Source organism: Phaseolus vulgaris, chromosome 4 (genome assembly GCF_000499845.2).
Source record: "Phaseolus vulgaris cultivar G19833 chromosome 4, P. vulgaris v2.0, whole genome shotgun sequence".
Classification (NCBI taxonomy): Eukaryota; Viridiplantae; Streptophyta; class Magnoliopsida; order Fabales; family Fabaceae; genus Phaseolus; species Phaseolus vulgaris.
In genome coordinates this window covers 5718799-5742501 of record NC_023756.2, presented here as the reverse complement: position 1 = coordinate 5742501, position 23703 = coordinate 5718799, and the positions used below count along the sequence as shown (strand labels likewise).

At 29.2% G+C, this 23703-nt stretch overlaps 2 protein-coding genes and 1 pseudogene across 2 annotated transcripts; 2 read left to right on the top strand and 1 right to left on the bottom strand.

The window, feature by feature from the left end:
• The first annotated feature begins 1597 nt into the window (after positions 1–1597).
• On the top strand, positions 1598–8668 carry LOC137837067 (uncharacterized). The gene is made up of 9 exons (XM_068645923.1): positions 1598–2029; positions 2924–3131; positions 3232–3433; positions 4678–4848; positions 4925–5041; positions 5234–5431; positions 5511–5570; positions 5644–5742; positions 8126–8668. Exons 2-9 carry the CDS (start codon positions 2992–2994, stop codon positions 8234–8236), a joined length of 1098 nt encoding a protein of 365 aa, XP_068502024.1. The 5' UTR covers positions 1598–2029; positions 2924–2991; the 3' UTR covers positions 8237–8668.
• A 10277-nt stretch (positions 8669–18945) lies between these two features.
• LOC137836395 (stress-induced protein KIN2-like) lies at positions 18946–19745 on the bottom strand (annotated as a pseudogene).
• A 1570-nt stretch (positions 19746–21315) lies between these two features.
• On the top strand, positions 21316–21995 carry LOC137836394 (late embryogenesis abundant protein 2-like). Its single transcript, XM_068645121.1, has 3 exons — positions 21316–21421; positions 21509–21577; positions 21876–21995. Exons 1-3 carry the CDS (start codon positions 21368–21370, stop codon positions 21948–21950), a joined length of 198 nt encoding a protein of 65 aa, XP_068501222.1. The 5' UTR covers positions 21316–21367; the 3' UTR covers positions 21951–21995.
• Positions 21996–23703: the final 1708 nt, after the last annotated feature.

Sequence of the window (23703 nt, the reverse complement as noted above, 5' to 3'; positions counted from 1 at the left end):
CACTTGTGATTATATTTTGTAGTATTAATAACAAAACTCCTTGCGAAAATGAGATATCTTAACTTCATACATAATTTAATCACACGGATAAGATATTAGGTGGTGAAAAACTATAAAAAAATTAATGCTTATTATAACATATGCAATTATTTATCTTAAGATAAGATTCTAAGGTTGATTTTTATATCAATGATGACTTTAATGAGTAAGTGTTAATTTCTTGAAATACATGATTAATATGGATTTTTATGAAATATGTTAAGTGTAAAAATTACTTTTAAATCATTGAGATGCAATTTAAGTTTCTTATATCTTGAATATAAATGATTCAATAATAATTTAAGGTGTTTGTTTTCTAGTGTGATACTCCAGTATGAGATATGAATGATATTGATGTAACAATTAGATTTTTATTTAATACAAAAATTAAATTGCTTCGAGATTATAATATTTAAATTAGTTTAGCGTATGTGTAATGTAAATTAGTATAATCATACTTGATAATATGTAACAGACAAACAAGTTAAACAAAATTAGAAAAGTTATTAATTATAAGAATAATATTTAAATTATATATATATATATATTTTTTTTTTCTTTCACCAGTTTAATTAGTTGGTTAGAAGTTTTTAGAACTTTAAAATTTCATGTTTTAAAATTTATTTAAATTGAATTTTAATTATAGATGTGTTGGAGATCCCACATTGACTAGAGATTAGAGCTTTTCATTGTATATAAGTGGGTGCAAACCTCAACCCTATGAACTGGTTTTATGGGATTGAATTAGGCTTAAAGTCCATTTCGTAATAAGATGTAACCTAATTTTTATATAAAAAGCAATTATACTCAATTGATAAACCTTTGCGGAATCTCTTTGTATAATTGCATTTTTCTTATCTATGAAATTTTGTTTAAACACCTAATTAATATTATAATTTAATAATATAGTTAAATAATAAAAATTATTTAAAGATATGAAAAATGAGACCTTAAATAATTGAGTGTCCTAAACCTAATGTTTGAGTGACCTAATGGTCTTCATGGCCTACATTTGCCATCTATGATTACTATGTGTATATGAATCTCATCCACTTATTTTTTTTTTTGTTTTTTTTCTTATGACTTTACTTATTATAAACTTCTTTCTTCACTCCAATTATTCCATAATTACTATAGTTTTAGTTGTATAAACTTTTGAAATTGATTAATATTTTTACATTTCAGTGAAGTATTATTTTTTTCTAAGTTGTCCTCAAATCAATGTTTTTTTCTTTCTAAATTGTCCTCATATTAATTGATGAACACCACATAATGGATTGATTTATATCTTGAATTTTGAAACACACCAAGAAATATTGTCTCATTCTATCTATGTTCTTGCTTTTGTATAAATTTTACTTTTGTCATCTTTTTTTTTTTGTATTCTTTTTAATTTACTCATATGAGACAAAATAACACAACATTCTCTTTTAATTAATATGATGCATATTAATCTTTATTATAATTTGATAAATATTTTTTATGATAGTGTAATTGGTTATAAACAATGTCATATTTTTTTTTTCATTAATTAATGTCATGATTTTTTTCTATCCTTATCCTTAGACAGTAGTTCACTTGAGATAGGTGTTTGTTTTCTCTTTCAGCTTCTTTTGACACTTTTATTATAATAATAATAAAAAAAAATTGTTGAAAACTGAAAAAAAGAAAATATCAAAATAATAATTACTCCTTGCCTTCTTTTTCTTCTTCTTGTTAAAAACGCCAATTTTTCTATCATTTCCCACTTCCGAGGTTGTTGCCGGCCACCCCAATTCCTCTTTCTTGTTTCTCTGTTCCTTCAAAATTCCACAATTCCCAATTTTCACCAATTCAACCTTTGATCTTTGATCTCTTCACCCACTTTCTTCTTTGTTTGGGCGATTCTCAATTTGGGTGCCCCTGCTGTTTCTTGTCTAACCATTGGGTCCAATAATTTGTGGTTTCTTCAAATTGAAAGCAATGGGCATAGGGTTCGACCGGAGTGATGGTACGGATGATGAAAAATGAAAATTTATGCTTTTTGGTTGTGTTGTGTGTGTTGGGCATAGTAATGCTGTTTAAATTCTTAAATTACATCATCATTTCTAGCTACTTCTCCACTGTATAAGTTAAATTTCCACATTTGGCACAGTAACTGTTCTCTTGCTACTGAGTTTTGTGATTAATGTTGAATGAAAAATATAATGAAATTTACAGATAATATGCCTTTGGGTGCACATCGTTTACATATTCTTTTGTGTAGAACAGGTATTCACTTATATGTAACTGAATGAAGAATAAATAAGTGCGTTTTGCATTTATTATCTTAATGAATTTGCAATATCCTCTTGCTCCTCCTGAGTTTTTTTTTGGTTTGTGTGCACGTGAGTTGGGGTATTTACTTTATTGTATTCAGTAGTTAATTTATGAGTTTAGTAGACATACATTGTCATTGTAAAAGATTTTTTACTTTTGACCCATTAGAAATCATTATTTGTATGTCCTGGAAGATAGTTGTTATAAAAGTCATCAAATTTACATGCATGTCAGCTTGTGATTGTCACTTTGATTGGACGACAGTGTGAAACTTCTTTACATTGTTAGTGTATAGACTGTTTACTCAATCTGTTTGACACCTTAATTAATGATTCTGTTGGTAATTAGGATTAGGATATAAAGATATTTGATTAGGTTCTCGGTTGCTTTGTTTTCTATATGCTTATGTTGTGGGTTATGGTACAGCTTACTGAATATTCTGGTTATTATATACTTGCAGTGTATGCTTTAAAATTAAATGAGCAAATACTGCAACTATGTGTATGAGAAACTTATTTATTTATTTTCCAATAAAAGTTGTAAATTGATAGTGACACATCAATATTTGTATGCGTCTATTTTTCAGGTTTTCCTCATTGTGGTGTTTAGGGAAGCCATTTGTCTTTTGGTTTGAGAGAGCTTTCTGAGTTTTGAATGGAAAAGAAAAGATTAGATGACTATGAACCAGGTCCAGTTCCATCACCAAGAGCATTAGATAGATTTGGATTTGTAAAACAGGATGTTAGTACTTCTGATGGCTTAGGCAGAAGTAGATCAGCCTACGAGTATGCAAGGTATTTTGTTTTTCTCCTATTGATTTGTGTTTCTACTGTGTTATGATCATAAAATAAATTGCCAGTGATTTTTACCTATATTACCTTTATCTTTCATCAGATATAGGGAGGAGAGAAGGGTTAGAAAATGGAGGAAGATGATTGGGGTTGGTGGCAGTGATTGGAAGCATTATCTAAGGAGAAAACCTCATGTTGTTAAAAGGCGTATAAGGAAAGGAATTCCGGATTGTTTAAGGGGCCTTGTTTGGCAGTTGATTTCTGGAAGTCGAGATCTATTGCTGATGAACCCTGGAGTTTATGAGGTAATCAAGTTAAATTATACTGATGAAAATTGATGATATATTTTGTAGAATATTGTGTAACCTGTGATCAGTGGTTGTTTCACTTTTGCTTGTTATAGTTCTCCAATAAATATGAACTAAAGAATATTCTCCATTTTTATTTGCACATCTTTTTGTTATGACTTTGTATATTTGGGCTTGTTGTCTGGTAGATATATTTGAGTTGAACAATATTTTTCTTGGTAATATAGATTACAAACTATTTTGAATATGGATTTGTAGATATTTGAAGTTGTTGGAGATTCTACATCAACTAGATATATAACCAAATTATTGTATATAAGTGAGTGCAAACCTCACTTTATAAGTCAGTTTTACGAGATTAAGTTAGACTTAAAGCTTACTTTTTAATATGGTTTTAGAGTCTATCTTAGCAAAATTTGTTGGACCTATTATGCATCATGCTATCGGACCACCTCAAAATATCTAGTCCTATGCTCGAAATGTTCAGTCCTTGACGTGAGGCGGTGTATTGGAGATCTCACATCGACTATAAATATGATCAAATTATATTATAGAAATGGGTGCAAATCTCATCTTACAAGTTAGTTTTATGAGGTTGCATTAGATTTAAAGTCCACTTTCTAAGAGAAGTTATTTGATTAATTTTTATTTGACTGCCACAAGGGAATCCTACTTTGGAGTTGTCTTCCCAAACGAATCATTTTTATTATTATTGGAGTACTATTTTAAATATGGATGTGTAGATATATTTTAAATATGGATGTGTAGATATTTGATCAATTTTTATTTGACTGCTACAATGGAAATCCTACTTTGGAGTTGTCTTCCTAAAGAATCATTTTTTATTATTATTAGAGTAGTATTTTACTATGAAAATGGTTAGTATTATATGTTCTGTAATAATTGAACTGTTGTATATTTAGTTAAAGTCTGTTACAATCTGTTATGTTTTTAGTTCTTAGTTAGTTATTGGTTACCCTCTGTTAAATGTTACACAGCTATATATATTGCTGATCCCTTATCTTTTGTATCTTGTCGAGTGCAATTTTACTCAAATTCAAATATTCTTCTTTCTTTTCTCTAATCTTTAACAATTTTGTATGAAATTGAAGAGATAGTTTGAATTGTGTGGTTTTTTATACTGAGGTTTCCTCCTTTTTTTATGAAATTATCTTGAATTTTATTACACAACCGTTCCATTTTTTGGAGTTTGCATTGACAAGACATTGCATCTATTGCAGCAACTTGTCATATATGAGACATCAGCCTCTGAACTGGATATAATTCGAGACATTTCTCGCACCTTTCCTTCACATGTATTCTTCCAACAGAGACATGGACCTGGGCAGCGGTCTCTCTACAATGTTCTAAAAGCTTACTCTGTCTTTGACAGAGATGTTGGATATGTTCAGGTTTTACTCAGGAATTCATCACCTTTTTATGCTTGTTGTGAAGTAATTCATAATATTGATCATTTTAAAACTCCAGGGAATGGGGTTTTTAGCAGGGCTTTTGCTTCTTTATATGAGTGAGGAGGATGCATTTTGGTTGTTGGTGGCATTGTTGAAAGGAGCTGTTCATGCCCCAATGGAAGGCTTGTATCTGGTAACTGCTTTCCTTGAATTTATTTGTTTGGATTATTGATGGTGTCAGTGTATTATCCCTGTCTTATATAAGATACATGATATTCTATGAGGAGAGGACAGGATATCTAGAAAACTGCATGTTTATTTTTTAAATTTTATTTTGATGATAATAATTCTTTTCTAAGCAAAACTGATGTTATATTGATTGCAGGCAGGATTGCCTCTGGTACAACAATACCTCTCTCAATTTGAATGCTTGGTGAGGGAGCTTCTACCGAAGTTGGGTGAACATTTTTCCAACGAAATGATAAATCCTAGCATGTATGCTAGCCAGTGGTTCATAACTGTATTTTCATATTCCTTTCCATTTCATTTGGCTCTTCGAATTTGGGATGTCTTTCTCTATGAGGTTAGCAGTGCTTTCCATCTGAAGAACCATATGTGGGTTAGAAATATGAGCCTATAATGATAACTTTCTTCTCCTTCAGGGTGTTAAAATTGTCTTTAAAGTTGGCTTGGCCCTATTAAAGTACTGCCATGATGACTTGGTTAGTATCATGTGACCTGTGTCTGTTATAAATCAAAGCAAATTTCTACTCACTGTTTGTGTTTGTTTATCAGGTTAAACTACCTTTTGAAAAACTCATACATGCTTTGAAAAACTTCCCTGAGGATGCAATGAATCCAGACACGTTGTTACCACTTGCTTATTCCATCAAGGTTCTCTCCTTTCTGTGCTTTTTTATTTTCTTTAAGTTCTACTGACCCAAAAACACATGTTCTCCTCTTTGTCATAGACTATGAATGATATGCCTCCTTGTTATGTTTCCTTCACTTCATTACTTTAACATGCATTTTATTTAAATGTTCTAATGTCTGTTACTCTTAGATCTCTGATTTCTTGATTTGGTTGATAAAGTGATGATAATCTTAGTATTGATACAATCTCTGAAGTTGGTCTTGTCTTGTTCCAAAATATCAAATTACATCAAATCAGGGTGTAGAAAAAATCTGTCTACATATGGTTTTCAGCAATGTCTGAAGAAAAAAGGTTTTACTAGATCAAATTTCTTGACCAGTGTCTCTACCCTTTTATCTTTGCCAAATAGTTGTGGAACTTGGGATTGGCATTTATTATTTTGCACATAAAGCTCAATTGCAGAGCATGGTCTAAATACCTTTTTAAATTGGCAGTTTCCATGTCATCATATCATAATTGTTAATTGATAAATTTATGGTTCTCGACTGACACCATAATGCATATTATTCAGGTTTCTAGCATTTTTCATAAATTGACTATCAAATAAAATTGATATTAGCCTTTCTGATGACAGAAACACCAGTGAGGAATAGAGACAAAAGGTTTGAGGACTGTAAAGTCATGACTCATACCAAAGAGAGATCCTAAGTAACTGGCATGGGGTTCTGGGCCATGAGTAGGAAAGGAGAAATGAAACTAACTTCAAAATCTAGGATGAAATGAAGGATAGTGATTGTTATTTCAGACAAAAATACTAGAAAGGATTCTGGCAACACCAGAGATTGAAAGTCTAGTGTATGAAGTGGTGTTATTGATATGTATAACGGAAAATATTGTGAATTCCAAAAATCCTTTATAAAAATATATTGAGAGTAGTGTTATTGAAAAGTGGCCATGGCGGATTTCGGTGGTGGATCCGGCAGCCACAACATGATGGTGGCGAATCGGGTTTCGTATGGAGGCTCATGGCGGTTGCATTGGGTCATGGAGTGGTGGCTTGGATGCTCTGTGCTACTTTGCAAAATGAAGGAGAAGCCTTTATATTCTCTCCTTTCTTTTTCCTTGGCGGACTACAATACAAGTCAGACCAAGTGTTTTTTTTTTCTTAAAAAAAGGGGTTCGGGCATACAACACGGCCCCAAACCAAACATTTAGAACAGAATTTTAACCTAGGAACCCTACCCAACTTGAAGGTATCCCACCCAGCAGCCAACTTAATTTTTTGTGAAGTGTTCCGCGGCTGCGGCTATCGAATGCAGGTCCTCTTTTTTTTTTTTTCTTTCAATTTCCTTTTTATTCAACACCACTCTACTCACCCTCCCTAATTATTTTTGTCTTTTTCACTTATTAGTTATTTTCTAAAAAAAATTATCCCCTATTTCCCCACAACTACTATAGTTACTAAATAGGGCAACCCTAAACCATAAACCCTAAACCCTAACCCTAGGCACGAGTTCAGGACGAAAGTTACTTCCTTTTAATTTGTTTATCTGCTGTTCAAACCTTATACTCTGCCAATATAGGCAAATTTATGTTAAATTAGGCATCGATGGTAAATCATCGTAATAAAACTTGTCAGAATTCCTATAAAAAAATCGGCTGTATGGTAGCTTTTTGGGATGTAAAAGGAAAATAGAAGATTTAGATAGAGTGAAAATGCATTGAGAACCCTAAACCTTAGGTGATTCTGATTCATAAGATTTGCTTAACTCTAGGACTTGGATAGTATACTTGGGTTGTTGGATTAGCCTTATATTAACTTATTTGTTGGCCCATATGCTCTCTCTTTCTGGATCACCGTGGGAATGGCCTGGAGGATGGAGAGGATGCAAGGGACTTTCTTTGATCGGTTATAGGTGACTAAAACAAAATCTACATTGTCTTTGTCACTTGGGGATTTTTCGTAGGCTTCTTGAAAATTTGGTGTCTGAAAACAATGCTTTAGTGACTAAAGGATTATTACATTTTCTTTTAAAACCAAAATCATTGTGTCACCTAATAATTTAGAGCAGTCATAGCTATAAACCAGAATGAATGGATGACAATATGATTCGTGCTGTTTAACAATGTTAAATTTTTTACTCTGTTCTTCAATCATATGATGATGCATAATTGAATGAGGCATGACACATAGTTTACTCCCCTAAGAGCAAGTCTTTTGTTTGGTCAAAGCCATATAACTCTGTTTCCACACCCGTTTATAATTCTGGTTCTCAAATACCAGTAAAAAGTAACTAATTATTGCACACTAAATAATGGCCATTACAATATTACATGGCTGTGATGCTATTAGACTGTATAGTTTTTGTGTATAAAAATCTGCATTATGGTTCTCATGATCAGATATCAAAGCGTTTGAAGGAATTGAAACAAGAGTATGAGAAGAAGAATGGAAAGATTAGACGATCTGGAGAGCTTTCTGAAAATCCAACACTTCCTAGTGAGAGCAACTGAAGTGAGAGGATATGCAGACAACATTTGTTAGACATGTAGAACTATTGGTAAACCTGAGAGCAGGACCTCCTAGTAAAGGTCTCTCACTCTGCCCTCAAATTCTATGCTGTGATTTGTGACCATATATGTTGCATAATATGTACAGTTGTATTAGTTGCTTTCAGTGTTAAAAGAGGTTTCAATGATGATGAAAATCTATTGCATATGTAAGACATTGTGTCTGTTTGAGTGAAACTGAGAAAGGAGTCAGTTTTCAAGTGTCTGTGTAGAGGAGTATTTGCTCACCAAAAAAGCCACGAATAGAGATAATGGGGAATTACTATTTGTTATTGAGTAAATTATGTTGTAAAATTGGAGGTGTGTTAAAGAACTGTCAAATTCCAAATCTTTTAATAAATTAATTATCAATGAAATCCACTGTTAATAATTGAACTATTGTTGTTCTGTCATAACTTTTAATGTTGTTTTGAAAAACTTCATGTTTTGCTTGTTGAATCAAAATTGTGAGGAATTTAATTTGTCTTTTTTGTTCTAACAATAGTGGTAGTAATTAGTTTATTTAATATTAACTAACACAAAATGTATTAGTAAACTTTTTAAAAGTAATTTATGTTGTAAGTCATAGACAACTCCAATTACCTTTTTTTTATAAAAGCTTTCATGGTATCACTATTCAACTTCACATTTCAGTTAGGTGTCAATTCTTTTTTATAAAAACTTTCATGTTAGATATTATTGTGCAATTTGATATCTCAGCTAGACTGACACTTCAAATAACAATTCCAATTAGTTTATAACTTAAGTTATTTAATTTTCTTTTATTATTATTTTTATATTTTAATGTATTTTTTTATCTTTTTATTTATTTGACCTATTATTTTTTTTATCATTAATGCTTCATTACAAGGTGTCATGTGAAAATTATAAATAATAAAATAATTAAAAATTCAATTTAAGTTAGTTTAACTTAAAAATAATTTTTTAATTTTTTAAAAATAAATAAAAATCAAATTTAGTTATATTTAATTGATCAATTACTTTAAATAAAATACTTGTTCAAGTGAAAAGATATACAACTTATAAAAATATAGAAATAGAGTTTGGAACATATAAGAGTTTATGTGTAAGTGACTAGCTTAATAAACATAAACTAATTTATTAATTATTAGTTAGTTTATAACTTAGTTTTAACAACTACATCCTTATTATTCAAAATCATGGCTAAATAATAAAGTAGAAAATGCAACACGACGAGGAATGTAAGAGATAATTTATTTTTTCCAAAATTTAAAAAGTTTTACTATGAATATATGTCTTGCTAAAGGATTTAAGAAGAATTTGACATTTATTAGAATCTATGAGATTCAGACACGCCTCTTAAATGGTGTGTCCTATATTGCACATAGACACTTGTACGATATTCGTAGGACACGTTTTGGTGAAGTGTTCAATACAAAAAATATTTATTGAATTTCTGAGAATTCTAGCACGGTTCTACACACAATTTTAAAAAGAAGAAATACATTAATTTTTTTAAAATCTAACTTATTGTATAAATTTTTATTATGATTATAAAAATAAAGAACAAATCTTTTTGAACCAACCACGAGAAACATCTTTTTGAAAATTAAAACACATAAATCTTTATTGTCAATTTATATAATTCATAATTATATAGTATAAAGATCCGTGTTCTCGTGTCCTATATTTTAGAGATGATACGTATCTCTGTATCCATGTCAGTGTCTATGCTACATAGATTAGAACACATTAAAGTTTGATTATTTTTTAAACCCTGAATATGAAATAAATTAAATTTTAGTTCTCTCAAATTAAAAAAATATTTTTATTTATCAATTTTTGTAAATATATTGTTCATGTCTCTAAAAATAAATTTGAGAAATTAAAAAGTTAAAAAAATAATTAATTTAGTCTCTCAAATTTAGTGTTAAGGGATTAAAATTAATTTTTTTAACTTTGAAAGACATTTTTTTAAAATATTAGTAAGTAAAATCAGAATTATTCTAAATATAAGCACTAAAGATATAATTAAATCAAAATTTAGTTACTTAAAATTGAAAAAAAATTCAAATTACATAAACAAATAAAAATTTACTTTTCTGGTATCCTCTATTTTTTTTTTCTGAATTTTCATTCTCTTTCTTCTTTCTTTTCTCGTCTTTCTATTTTTTTTTTCTTTCTCTCTTTTCTTTCTCCCCATTCCTTTAATCTCTTCTTTCTCCTTTCTCTTCTCTATTCACATATTATTTCTCTCTTATTTAGTAATATTAATATAAAAATATCAATATTTGTATTTTTGAATATTGAATATTATCTAATAAATTTTTAATTATCAAATATTGGAAAATTGATTCATTTTTATTTTCATAAAATTTAATATTGACTTTTTTTCAGTTTTTAAATATACATTTAAAAAATATATTTTGCACATTAAATAAATTCAATTGTCGCATCAAAACTAAGAATATGAAATTTTTAAAAAAAAATTGCATTCATTTATTGAAATAAAATATTTGATTTTTTTAAAGCAATTAAAAGTTTTTGGTATTTTAAAATTCCTTTCCAAACTTAACATAGAATATTACTCAATATCTATTTAAATTTTTTCTTCCTATTTTTTTTTCTCGAGTTACCAAAACAAACACACTGTTAATAAAGTAATATAAATGTTATAAATTTTCTGACATGCTTAAAAGGAAAAAAAGAGAGTTTAAGGAATTGAGATAGTAACTTGTGTGAAAGATTATGGACATAATATGGTTGATAAAATACATCTCTAAGTCACATTACACTTTATATTTTATTTTTTTATTTGATATATATATATATATATATATCCCATCAATTATTAAATTTGATACCAAACTCAACATTGAAATTTATTAAGAAAATGCTTTTAAAAAGGTCTAGAACATACATGTCCACTCATATTTGTGGCTCATATTAGACACAAAATAGATACACTAAAATTTAAAATTAGGTTTAAACTTAATGAGACACATGTATTGAGTGGCTTGATCTTTGTTCCACCATTAACAAAGTTTGTATTGTTCTGGTTATAGTAGCTGTTATTGATTGATATTTTAACTTTTTAATGAAATTTTATTTTTTTATTCTGAATTTTCTTTCAAATAAATATTTCAAAGTCATTAACATATAAAAATGATTTGATCTTTATTGAAAAAACTACTTTAAGCATGGAGAGAAGATTACAACCATAGAAATGTGAAACATCACTAATATTTGATATAGCTGAACTTACAAAATAGAAAATAAAAAAAATAATTACATTTGAAAAAGAATGAAACAATGTTCCTGCATAATACATGAATCAGCAGAGCAGGGTTTATTGGAAGGGAAACCAAGTCCAGCATAGTTAAAGATCCATTCATCTTCATTTGTTGCTGTTGCTGTTGTTCATCCCTGTTGCATTCTTCACAGCCTCAGAAGCTTCTTGTGCTTTAGCCTGCATTTGGTTTCCAACCTATGCATAACAAATACACTTTCTTTTAGGGTTTCCAATTTAACAATTGCATGTAAATTATTATAAATTTATTTGATTAGGATAAATGCTGGAAAATAGAGACCTCTTGCAAGGATTCTTGAGCAGAATGAGCAGCATTGGTAGCCTTCTCCATTATGGTGTTGGCCTTTTCCTGCAATGCCACCAAAAACCTTGTGTCAGTGTAAGAAAATCAAAGCTAAAACAACTATTTAAAAATGAGCAAGAAAACATGAACATGTCTCAAACCAAACCATGTAGTAATGATGTTTCATATGTTAAAGAAAGTTCTAGATGATTTTGAAATGAAAAGAAAGTTAAAGAGAGACCTCAGTTTGGCCCTTGGCTTGTCCAGCTTGGTAGTTGAGGTTCTGGGAGTCCATCTTGATTCTTGAAACTAAACTGTTTGTTTGTGAAAATGAAGTGTTGTTTTAGGGTTTGATCAAATGCTGATATATTTTTTTTCCATTCTCTGTTGTAACTTATATAGTTTCTGAATCCACTGCATAATTTGTTATCATGTTTTGTTGCAGAAATTGAGATTCACATTTTCTTCCTTCAAATGCGTTTTCAAGGGCACATGTCATCCAATTCTTGTTGATAAACATGTATGTGGATGAAGTTCATTCGTTATTTTAATCTCCTACATTAGCTTGGACTAGTTCTTATCTTATTTACTAATATTAGTGAAATTTAGTTCTATCTTATGGCTAAAATATTGGAGTAGAAAAGTATATATATATATATATATATATATATATATATATATAATAAAAAATGAATAAGTGATAGTATTTAAAGGATACTAAATAGTAAAATATTGAATTAGAAAAGTCTATACATATACTTTTATGTAATAAAAATAAATAAATAAAGGAAAGTATTTAAAGGATACCAAATATTTTATATGACAAAGTGAGAAATACCAAATGATGTTTAGGTACTTAGCATTATTAATTTATAAAATATTCTTCCACCCCATTTTTATACTATGTTTTTAGGGAAATAGTTTATTCTATTTTATATGGCGTGTTAAAGATAATTTATTCTATTTTTTTATAATTTTATAAAATTAGAGACGCATTTAACATTTTCAAGACTGAACAATTAGTTAATCAGAGAGATAAAAGGTTTATCATGAAATTTATATAATTTTTTTTTTTGTAAAATTTCAAATATTAATTACTTTCCTAAACTCCTATAACAAAATCTTAGAGGTTGTATTCCTAGTAGAAAATAATGGTCGTAAAGCATTGGCATAAGGAGGTAGTCCATTAATTTTGAACAACTCGATAAACTAAAAAATATCAAACTAAACTAATACAGTTAATGAATTTGGTTTATTTATTTAAGTTTAACCATATCAAATTAATAATTTAGAACCAACATATACCGATACTGAAATTTACTTTTGTGGATTCTGTGTAATTGTTACTTGGATTCAAAATCTTGGTCGATTTCCTATTTGATTCTAAATATTATTGTTATCATCATTTTTTAATAGAAGTGAGGCTGATACATCAGAAGTGTGTGCAATGGTGCAAACAAATGTTTGGTCTTAAATTTATGCAAAATCTTGTTCTGCCTCGTTTTTCTTCTTCAGTTGGTGTTTGGAACCTTTGAAATGTATGATAATGGTTTCTTGATGTATTTTAGGTTTTTTTAGTACGGTTAGTGCTTTTGTTTGTTAATTTGGTGACTTTAGTTTATTATTACAGTAAATGAAGATGAATATTCCTTGTCTGATGTGATGCTTTAATGTAACGTACGTAATCGCACGTAATCGTAATGAAGAAAGAGAGGTTTTGATGAACCCTAATTGTAGAGAAAAATAAATATAAAAGAAACTTTTATTCACTTGTATATTAGAGAGTAAAATACATGGTGTATATATAAGAAAAAGATTAAGACCTAGCTGAAACAGAAAAGGAAAGTTGGGCCAAACAAACAAAGCCCAATAATTTAAAATATAAAATTAAATATATTAACACCCCTCAAACTGGGGAGTAGATATTTGTCAGGCCCAGCTTGGATTTGAAAGTAGAGAATTGTGTGGAAGCAAGGGGCTTGGTGAATATGTCAGCAACTTGCATTGCAAAAGTAATGGGCAGTAGTTTGAGGAGACCAGAGTTAAGTTTTTCACGAACTAGGTGGCAATCAATTTCGATGTGCTTGGTTCGTTCATGAAAAACTTGATTGGAAGCTATTTGAAGGGCAGATTTGTTGTCACAGTACAGGGTTGCAGGCTGGGAGAGAGGAAGATGTAAATCCTGAAGGAGGTAAGACAACCATTGTAACTCACATGTGGTGGTGGCAAGGGCTCTATACTCGGCTTCAGAGGAGCTGCGGGAGATAGTTGGCTGTTTCTTTGATTTCCATGATATTAGGGAGTCTCCTAAGTAGATGGAATATCCAGTGACAGATTTGCGTGTGGTAGGACATGTTGCCCAGTCATAGTCACTAAAACCATAAAGGTGAAGTGAACTAGTGTGAGAAAAATATAGTCCTTCATGCCCTTGAGGTAACGCAAAAGACGTGAGACAACTTGCTGATGATGAGTTGTGGGTGCAGATATGAATTGGCTTAAATTGTGGACAGCGAAGGCGATGCCTGGTCGCGTGTTGGTTAAGTAAATTAGACGTCCAAGGAGTCTTCTGTATTGGGAAGTGGCATCGACATCGAGAGGTGAGCCTTGGTCGGGAGAGAGACGGGAGGTGTGAGTCATAGGAGTGGCCACAGGTGCAGAGTCAAGCATGTCAGTTTCTGGAAGGAGATCAAGAGTATACTTGCGTTGACTTAAATGAAGACCAGTACTGTTGCGAGCAATTTCCAGTCCCAAAAAGTAAGTGAGATTACCTAAATTTTTTTTATCTTGAAGTGATGGTGAAGGGATGCAGTAATTGTATTGATTTCCTCCGTGTTATCACCAGTTAAGACCAAGTCATCAACATAAACAAAAATAACAGTGAGTTTATCATTATTATATTTAAGAAAAAGAGAGTGATCAGCAACAGAAATAGAGTAATTATTTGATAAAAGAAAAGTAGAAAGTTTGGCGTACCATTGACGACCAGCTTAACGAAGGCCATACAAAGACCGTTGAAGCTTGCAAACATGTTGGGGAGAAGGAAGAGAGAGGCCAGGTGGGAGGGTCATGTATACCTCTTCATGGAAATCACCATGAAGAAATGCATTATTGACATCAAGTTGTTTTAAAATCCAATTTTTGGTAGTGGCAATAGCAAGGAGAAGGCGGAGGGTAGTGAGTTTAGCAACAGGTGCAAAAGTGTCTAAGAAATCAAGTCCTTCAAGTTAGGTGAACCTTTGGCAACAACTCTAGCTTTGTGGCGCTCAACAGTGCCATTAGAATGGTATTTGATTTTAAATACCCATTTACAACCAATAGTTTTCTTTCCTGGAGGGAGAGGGGTAAGTTGCCAAGTATTGTTAGCAGTAAGAGCTTGAAGCTCATCTTGCATGGCAGATTGCCAAGAAGTATGTTTGGAGGTTTCGTTATATGTTTGAGGTTCAGGATGAGAATTGATAGAGGAAATAACATTTCTAAAATTGGAAGATAAGGAATTGTAAGACAAGTAATTATGAATAAAATATCTACTACTTACAGTGTTGGTTGCAGTGTGGAAATTTGCAAGATAGGCAGGTTGTCAGTGAGGACGAGCTGATCTTCTTGGAAATTGGGGTGAGATGCTTCCTGGAGATGCAGGCGGTGATAATTCTGATGGAGGTGCAATGTTGGATGCAGGAGCAGAGGCACTATTTGTTGGAAGATCATAGAATAATGAGGCTGGTGGAGGGACAGTATTGGGTGCAGGAGTAGAGGCACAACTGGCTCGACAGGAGGTGCAGTATCAGAAAAAAATCAAAAGCAGAATTATATGCGTTAGAAATAGGGAGAGATAAAGTGTTAGGGTCTTTAGGTAAGCCACTGTCCAATTTATATGGAAAGTGGTTTTCATGAAACAATTTATAAGTTGTTTTTTGTAACTTTTATATAAGGGTTGAACCAGTGGTTCACATTTATTTATTTGTTATTGGTGATAAAAAAATCATTATTAATTATTTAGAATCAAACTTTCCTTGATTTTGATAAATTAGTTATGTTTAACTTTCATATGAGTGTGGTTGAATTGAATGTAGTGGTATGAAATGTAGAATTCATTGACTCTTAAAAATTTATAATATTTAAATTTTATAAAAGTTTGAATTTCAAACGTTTATTGCTGAAATTTCAAAAGGTGTGTGGCATTGTATTGTTTGTGTCAACCTTAACACTTTGTTTAAGATTTAATATGAAGATTAAGTATTTCAATTTTAATTTTTCTTATGATATCTTTTATAGGAAACTAGAGGAAAGAATGTTGATATTTATTATTTGAATCTGAATGGTCTATCTAGACAATTTGAGAATATTAATAAGTGGGTATTTTTTTTTATCACTGTTATATATATATATATATCATGAATTTATTGGTGAATTTATATTGTATTAATCTTTCTATGCATATTTTATTGTGGTTAGTTAATGTCATTATTTTTATTTTATATAATAACCAATGCAAAATACTTCTCTGAAATTTTGTAAAATGTAAGAAAATGTTGATTAAAATATATGTACTTATAAAGTAAAGAAGATAATCTTCCTCAATAAGATAGAGTCATAAAAAAAAAAAGTGAGATATTAATTTATAAATAAAGTTCTTTCGTTACATAGTAACATAAATGAATTGTGACAAATTATTAATAGAAGATATTATTATGCATATGTTAATTGTTTGAATGGGAGAAATAGGTATGCTAAATTTGTTAAGCATTCCAATGGTGTTCGAATGTCTAACATTTTAATTTGGTTATTGAAAATCGATCGAAGAAATGATTAATGAGGTTGGACAAGAATGTTTTCAAGTAACATGTTGTATATGGATTGTATAAATTTATGCGTTTAATATTAAAATTAGTTAATATTAAGGCAAACAAATTAGTAGACTATTAAAAGTTTCACTAAATTGTTAAAGTTCTTTAATGAAATGCTTTTAGAAGAAGGTAATACATTGTCCATTCATCACTGTGAGACAAAGAAGAAATTATGTAAAATATTTATGGAATAAAAGAATTTTTTTTCCTAGTGTCATTGTATAAAAAGTACAAACACATGAATCAATAAACCAAATCCATACAAAAACAAACAATATTTTTAAGAAATAAAAACCAAATCTAACTTTTGAAACCCAAATTAAGTTTATTATAATTTTTAATTTTAAAATAATAAAACAAATGGGTGATCTCACCTATTTCGGTCTCAATTGGAAATTTTTTTTATCACATTAAAGTTCTAAAATATAAGAAATTAATTTGAGTTTTTTTATTAAAAGATGAATGATACTGAAGAACATAAATACAAAACATTTTATATATATTAAGTTAAAAATGTTTCAATTCACCCAAGAACAAAAAGAAAACAAATGCTTTGTACCCAGATTGTTTTTGTAATAGGATTTTAAGAAAATTGTAGGATTGAAGTTTTAACTTGTTTACAAGTTATTCAACTTATGGGTAAACTTGTTCATTTAATAAAAAGAATTCAAAGTGATTTTTTTTTTCTAAATACCAAATATTTCATAATCAAATTCAGATAACCATAAAAAATAATCATATTCTTGTGAAGAAATAAAACAAAAGTTAAAAAAAAGCACACACACCATCATCAAAAGTTGTATATACAAAATTTACTCATATAAAAGTTTAGTTGATTAACTGAAATTTAGGTACTAAATGACACTACATATTTTTCTTGACAGTAACTATTTTATCCTACGTAAATCATTTAGTTCGTTATCATTTAGACATAAATATCTTCTTATCAGGATTGAAATTATTTTATAACTACTTTCTCTTTTGCACTCAACTTGCTACTAACAACACCAAATTTAACATACATTCTTAAAAAAAGTTTGGTTTGTTGTGTCAAAATGTACATTGAAATTCGTGAATCCTTTAATAAATTAATATCTTAGTTAAGCTGGCACCTCAAAATCATCAATCATATGTCATCTTGTGTAAAAACCATAAAAAAAGTACAAACATATAAGTGACTAAACCAAATCCATACAAAATAAACAACATTTTGAAGAATTAAATAAATCAGATCTAACTTCTAAAACCCAAATTAAATTTATTATAATTTTTAAATTTGAAATAATAAAACAAATGGATGACCTCATCTATTTCGATCTCAATTGAAAACAAATTTATTACATTAAATTTCTAAACTATAGGAAACTAAATTGAGTTTTTTTTATTAAAAGATAAAGGGAACTGAAGTAAATAAATAAAATACCATTTTTTATATTTCAGGGTAAAATTTTAATTTGATTGAGTTAAAAATGTTTCAATTCACCAAAAAAAACAAAACAAATGCTTTGTACCTGAATTGTTTGTGTAATAGAATTATAAGCAAATTGTAGGATTGAGGTTTTAACTTGTTTACAAGTCATTCAATTGATAAATAAACTTGTTTTTTTAGTAAAAGGAGCTCAAAGTGAATTTTAATTCTTTGTTTAAATACCAAATATTTTAGAATCAAATTCAGATAACTATAAAAAAATGAATCATATTCTTGTAGAAAAACTAAGCAAAAGTTAAAAACACACACGCACTATATAGATAGAAGATTGTTTATACAAAATTTACTAATACGAAAAATTTAGTTAATTAAGAGAAATTTAAGTAATAAATGAAACTATTTTTTTTTCTCGTCGGTCATCATATTATTCGATGTGAATCACCTTGTTGGTTATCATTTTAGCATTCCTAAATCGTAGACATAGATATCTTCTTTTACTAATAAACACAAACTTGTATATATTATCAATTATGAATAGCTAGATATATAGGCTCCAATGTTATCTCATGAAAATTAGTTAATATTATTGAAATGGATTTGGTTTTCTCTAACAATAAATATATGTTATACAATATGCAGATTTCTAAAATCAAGCTACAATAAAATAAAGGCACGAGATAAGCAAACAACAATAGTCTTCCTTATACACAATCACGCCCCCATAAACTTGATCATATTGCCACCTTTACTCCAACATGTTTTGGATCACAATTTTTATAATAACCTTTTGTTATTAATAGTGTGTTTCTGAAGTATTTTACAACCATTCAAATTTGAAACTTGAACCATGATCATTAATGAAGTTGGTTTCTCTAATCAAAAGGACAATGATTACATTTGAAATAAAATGGAATTATGCTTTTGAAAAATGAAAATAAGATGAATACATTTGAAATAATAAACAATTATATTTCAAGTTTATTTGAAGGGAAATCCAACATAATTAAGATTTAATTTGTTTCATTAGTTGTTCATCCCTGTTGCACTCTTTACCGAATCAGCAACACCTTGTGCTTTTTCTTTCATTTGTTGCCCAGCCTATACACAAAAAATAGACTCATTTTAATACATGTGTTTATATTATTGAACCAATAAGAAATCGTAGTAAATATGACTTTCAATTTAGCAAATGTAAGATTTAATAAACATATCATGCATATTAAATTGTAATTGAACAATCATGTAAAAAAATTTAAATTATAAGAGTTATTAATAAACATTGTAAATTAGGAGATCAAACATGAATGTTGCCACATGATTATTAATCTATTTGTTTTAGACAAAAAATAGAGAAATAAAACATATACAAACCTGTTGCATGGAGTCTTGAGCAGATTGAGCAGCATTGCTAGCCTTGTCCATCATGTTGCTAGCCTTTTCCTGCAACACCACACAAAAACTTTTCTTTGAGTTCTCAATATTGAGGATGCATGCACATGCAGAGACACCAAGTTAAAGGCAAACCTGAGTTTGGCCCTTGGCTTATCCAGCATTGTAGCTCAAGTTTTGGGAGTCCATCTTGTATTTTAAAATGTTAATGAAAAATCAAGTGATGTTTGTTTTAATTTTTCTTGTGCTTATTTTCCCATTCTTTGTTCTAATTTATATAGTTACTCAATGCAATGCATCTTTCGACAAGTGTTTGTTCTTCTCACAGTTTCCCTACACAAATTCTTATTCACAGTTTCTCCTTCACTTACGTTTCCCAGGGCACTTGGCAAGCTAATTATGGAAAGTGGGTTTTGCACTTTTGATCAACATATATATGCATGTGGAGGAGAACCATTCCAATCTACCATACCTTCTCTTGGACAAGTTCTAATCTTATGTGCTAATAATACAAAAAATTTAATTTGATTTTACAATCTTTGATATTTTAATATATGTTCATTAGTCAACCTATTCAAGGTACGCATAATATAATGTTATACAACTGAGAAAGCTTAGCTATAATAGTAAAATACAAGTTTACTATAAGAATTCTGATATGTTGACACTAAGAAGTGTAGTACGTTAGTTAAAAATCGCTAATGTGACAAAAATAATAATATTTTAGAAATTAGTGGGTCCACACCAATTTCAAGTTTTGTTTAAAATAAATTGGAAAAACAACCTTCTCAATTCTCTATTTTAGAATTTGTGTTTGAAAAAAAATTGTTTGACACCCTAAATAGTAAAAAACATTCATTTGACAACCCTTATAATAATATAATAAATATTTTAATTTTTTTAAAAAAATAATATATTTAAAATATTAATTTATTGATTTGTTAAGTTAGTATATTTACTGTTTGGAGTGTCAAAGTATCCAACACTATTTGCATTTTCCCTCTTTGGTGTTTGCTCTACTCTATAATTTTTTTTTGGCTTGCAAGATTGATTATGTTGGTTGTTTTGGGATTAGTCGTTGTGGTGGTGGCATTGTGTATTGGGTGGCAGTTTGGTGGGCCACGATCATTTTCTTTCGAGGCTGATAATGGTATTGTTTGTGGTGGCGGGAGAAGTTATGTTCCTCTCTCGGAGGTGAAGAGATAGTTGGGAGTGTCAAACAATCTTTTTCCAAACGCAAATTTTAAAATAGAGAATTGAGAAAGTCACTTTTCAAATTTAATTTGAACAAAACTTGAAATTGGCGTGTGGGACCATTAATTTCTAAAATATTATTAATTTTGGTCACATTAATGATTGTTAACTAGCGTACTACACTTTATATTATCAACATATCAAAATTTTATACTAAACTTGTATTTTACTATTACAACTAGTATACCAATATATTATATGTATCTTGGATAGGCTGACTAATGAACATATATAAAAATATCAAAGATCATAAAATTAAATTAAAATTTTCATATTATTAGCACATAAGATTAGAACTCATCCAAGCTAAGGTATGGGAGATTGTAATGATAGATGAATGACTCTCCTCCACATGCATATATATGATGATCAAAAGTGTAAAAGCCATTTTCCAAAATTAGCTTGACATGTGCCCTTGGAAACGCAAGTGTTGGAGAAGAGAATGAATAAGAATTTGTGTAAGAAAACATGAGAAGAACAAACACTTGTCGAAAGATGTAATGCATTGCGAAACTATATAAATCACATCACAGAGTGGGGAAATATGCATAAGAAAAATTAAAAGTAACATCACTTGATTTTTCATTAACATTTTAAAACAGAAATGGACTCCCAAAACTTAAGCTACAATGCTGGACAAGCCAAGGGCCAAACTCAGGTCTGCCTTAAACTTTTTTAAGTCTCTGCATCTGCATGCATGCTCAATATTGAGAACTCATAGATAAGTGTTTGTGTTGAATTTCAGGAAAAGGCAAGCAACATGATGGACAAGGCCAACAATGTTGCTCAATCCGCTCAAGACTCCATGCAACAGGTTCTTATATGTTTTATTTCTCAATCTTTTTGTCCAAATCAAATAGGTTAATAACCATGTGATAACATTCATGTTCAATCCATATTTACAATATACATTAATAACTCTTACAAAGTAAAGAGTTTTACAAGATTGTTCAATTACAAATTAATATAAGATTGTTCAATTACAAATTAATATGCACAATATGTTTATTAAATATTATAGTAGGTAAATTGAAAGCCATATTTACTACGGTTTCTAATTGGTTCAATAATATAAACACATATATTAAAATGAGTCCATTTTTTGTGTATAGGCTGGGCAACAAATGAAAGAAAAAGCACAAGGTGTTGCTGATTCTGTGAAGAGTGCAACAGGGATGAACAACTAATGAAGCAAACTGAATCTTAGTTATGTTGGACTTGGTTTCCCTTCAAATAAATATGAAACATCATTGTTTGTTATTTCAAATGTATTAATCTTATTTTCATTTTTCAAAGCATGATTCCATTTTATTTCAAATGTAATAATTTGATTAGAGAAACCAATTTCATTAATGATCACGATTCAAGTTTCAAATTTGAATGGTTGTAAAATATTTTAGAAACACAATATTAATAACAAAAAGTTACTATAAAAATTGCGATCCAAAACATGTTGGAGTAAAGGTGGAAATACGATCAAGCTTATGGAACATGATTGCATATAAGGAAGACTATTGTTGTTTGCTTATGTCATGCCTTTATTTTATTGTAGCTTGATTTTAGAAATCTGCATATTGCATAACATATATTTATTGTTAGAGAAAACCAAATTCATGTCAATAATATTTAACTAATTTTCATGAGATAACATTGGAGCCTATATATCTAACTATTCATAATTGATAATATATACAAGTTCTTGTTTATTAGTAAAAGAAAATATCTACGTCTACGATTTAGGTATGCTAAAATGATAACCAACGAGATGATTCACATAAGATAAAATGACGACCAATGAGAAAAATAGACATTTAGTACTTCAATTTATTTTAATCAACTAAATTTTTCACACGAGTAAATTTTGTAGTTTGATCTCTCTAGTGCTTGTGTGTTTTTAACTTTTGTTTTATTTTCCACAAAAGTATGATTAATTTTTTTATGGTTATCTGAATTTGATTATAAAATATTTGGTATTTAGACAAAGAATTAAAATTCATTTTAATAATTAAAAAGTTTATCCATCAGTTGAATGACTTATAAACAACTTAAAACCTCAATCCTACAATTTGTTTAAAATCCTATTACGCAAACAATGATTTGAATTAAAATGATTGTTGTTACTTGAGGTGTCAGCCTAACTGAGATGTCAAGTTGCATAGTGATGCCTAACATGAAAACTTTTATATATAAAACAAAAACAATTTGGGTACAAAGCATTTGTTTTCATTTTGTTCTTGGGTGAATTAAACGTTTTTAACTTAATACCCTGTAATATAAAAAAATGGTATTTTATTTATGTTCTTCACTTTTATTTATCTTTTAATAAAAAAAAAACTCAATTTAGTTTCTTATATTTTAGAGCTTTAATGTGATAATGTTTTTTTTTTCAATTGAGACAAAAATAGGTGAGGTCACCCATTTGTTTTTTTATTTTAAAATTAAAAATGACAATAAACATAATTTGGGTTTCAAAAGTTAGATTTGGTTTATTTGTTTCTTATAATCTTGATTATTTTTGTATGGATTTGGTTTAATCACTCATGTGTACTTTTTTATGGTTTTTACACAAAATGTCATATGATTGATAATTTTAAAGTGTCAGCTTAACTAAGATGTCAACTAAAGTGCACAAAAGTTGACTCATAAATTTTAATAAACATTGTGAAACAACAAACCAAAGTTTTAATGAGAAAGTATGTCAAATTTCTTGTTGTCACTTCGAGAAATGAATGTTCATAACATAAGGTACTTTATACATCGCAAGTCGAGTGCAAAAGAGAAAGTTATAAAATGCTTTCAACCCGTGATAAAGCTCTAACACATGAACAAAATATCAAAAAAAAAAAACTATCAATGATTTTATAAAAGATGTATATAAATAAAAGTTTTTATCATACAAAACAACTAGTAATCTTACGTATACTCACATAACATCATTAG

What these genes read in the sequence shown, in the direction of transcription:
- LOC137837067 (XM_068645923.1), top strand. Translation starts at nt 2,992, where the DNA reads ATGGAAAAGAAAAGATTAGATGACTATGAACCAGGTCCAGTTCCATCA. An exon ending in TGAACCCTGGAGTTTATGAG is followed by an intron (nt 3,434 to 4,677) that starts GTAATCAAGTTA and finishes CATCTATTGCAG; the next exon opens with CAACTTGTCATATATGAGAC. An exon ending in CACTTGCTTATTCCATCAAG is followed by an intron (nt 5,743 to 8,125) that starts GTTCTCTCCTTT and finishes TCTCATGATCAG; the next exon opens with ATATCAAAGCGTTTGAAGGA.
- LOC137836394 (XM_068645121.1), top strand. Translation starts at nt 21,368, where the DNA reads ATGGACTCCCAAAACTTAAGCTACAATGCTGGACAAGCCAAGGGCCAA. An exon ending in AAGCCAAGGGCCAAACTCAG is followed by an intron (nt 21,422 to 21,508) that starts GTCTGCCTTAAA and finishes GTTGAATTTCAG; the next exon opens with GAAAAGGCAAGCAACATGAT. An exon ending in CTCAAGACTCCATGCAACAG is followed by an intron (nt 21,578 to 21,875) that starts GTTCTTATATGT and finishes TTTTGTGTATAG; the next exon opens with GCTGGGCAACAAATGAAAGA.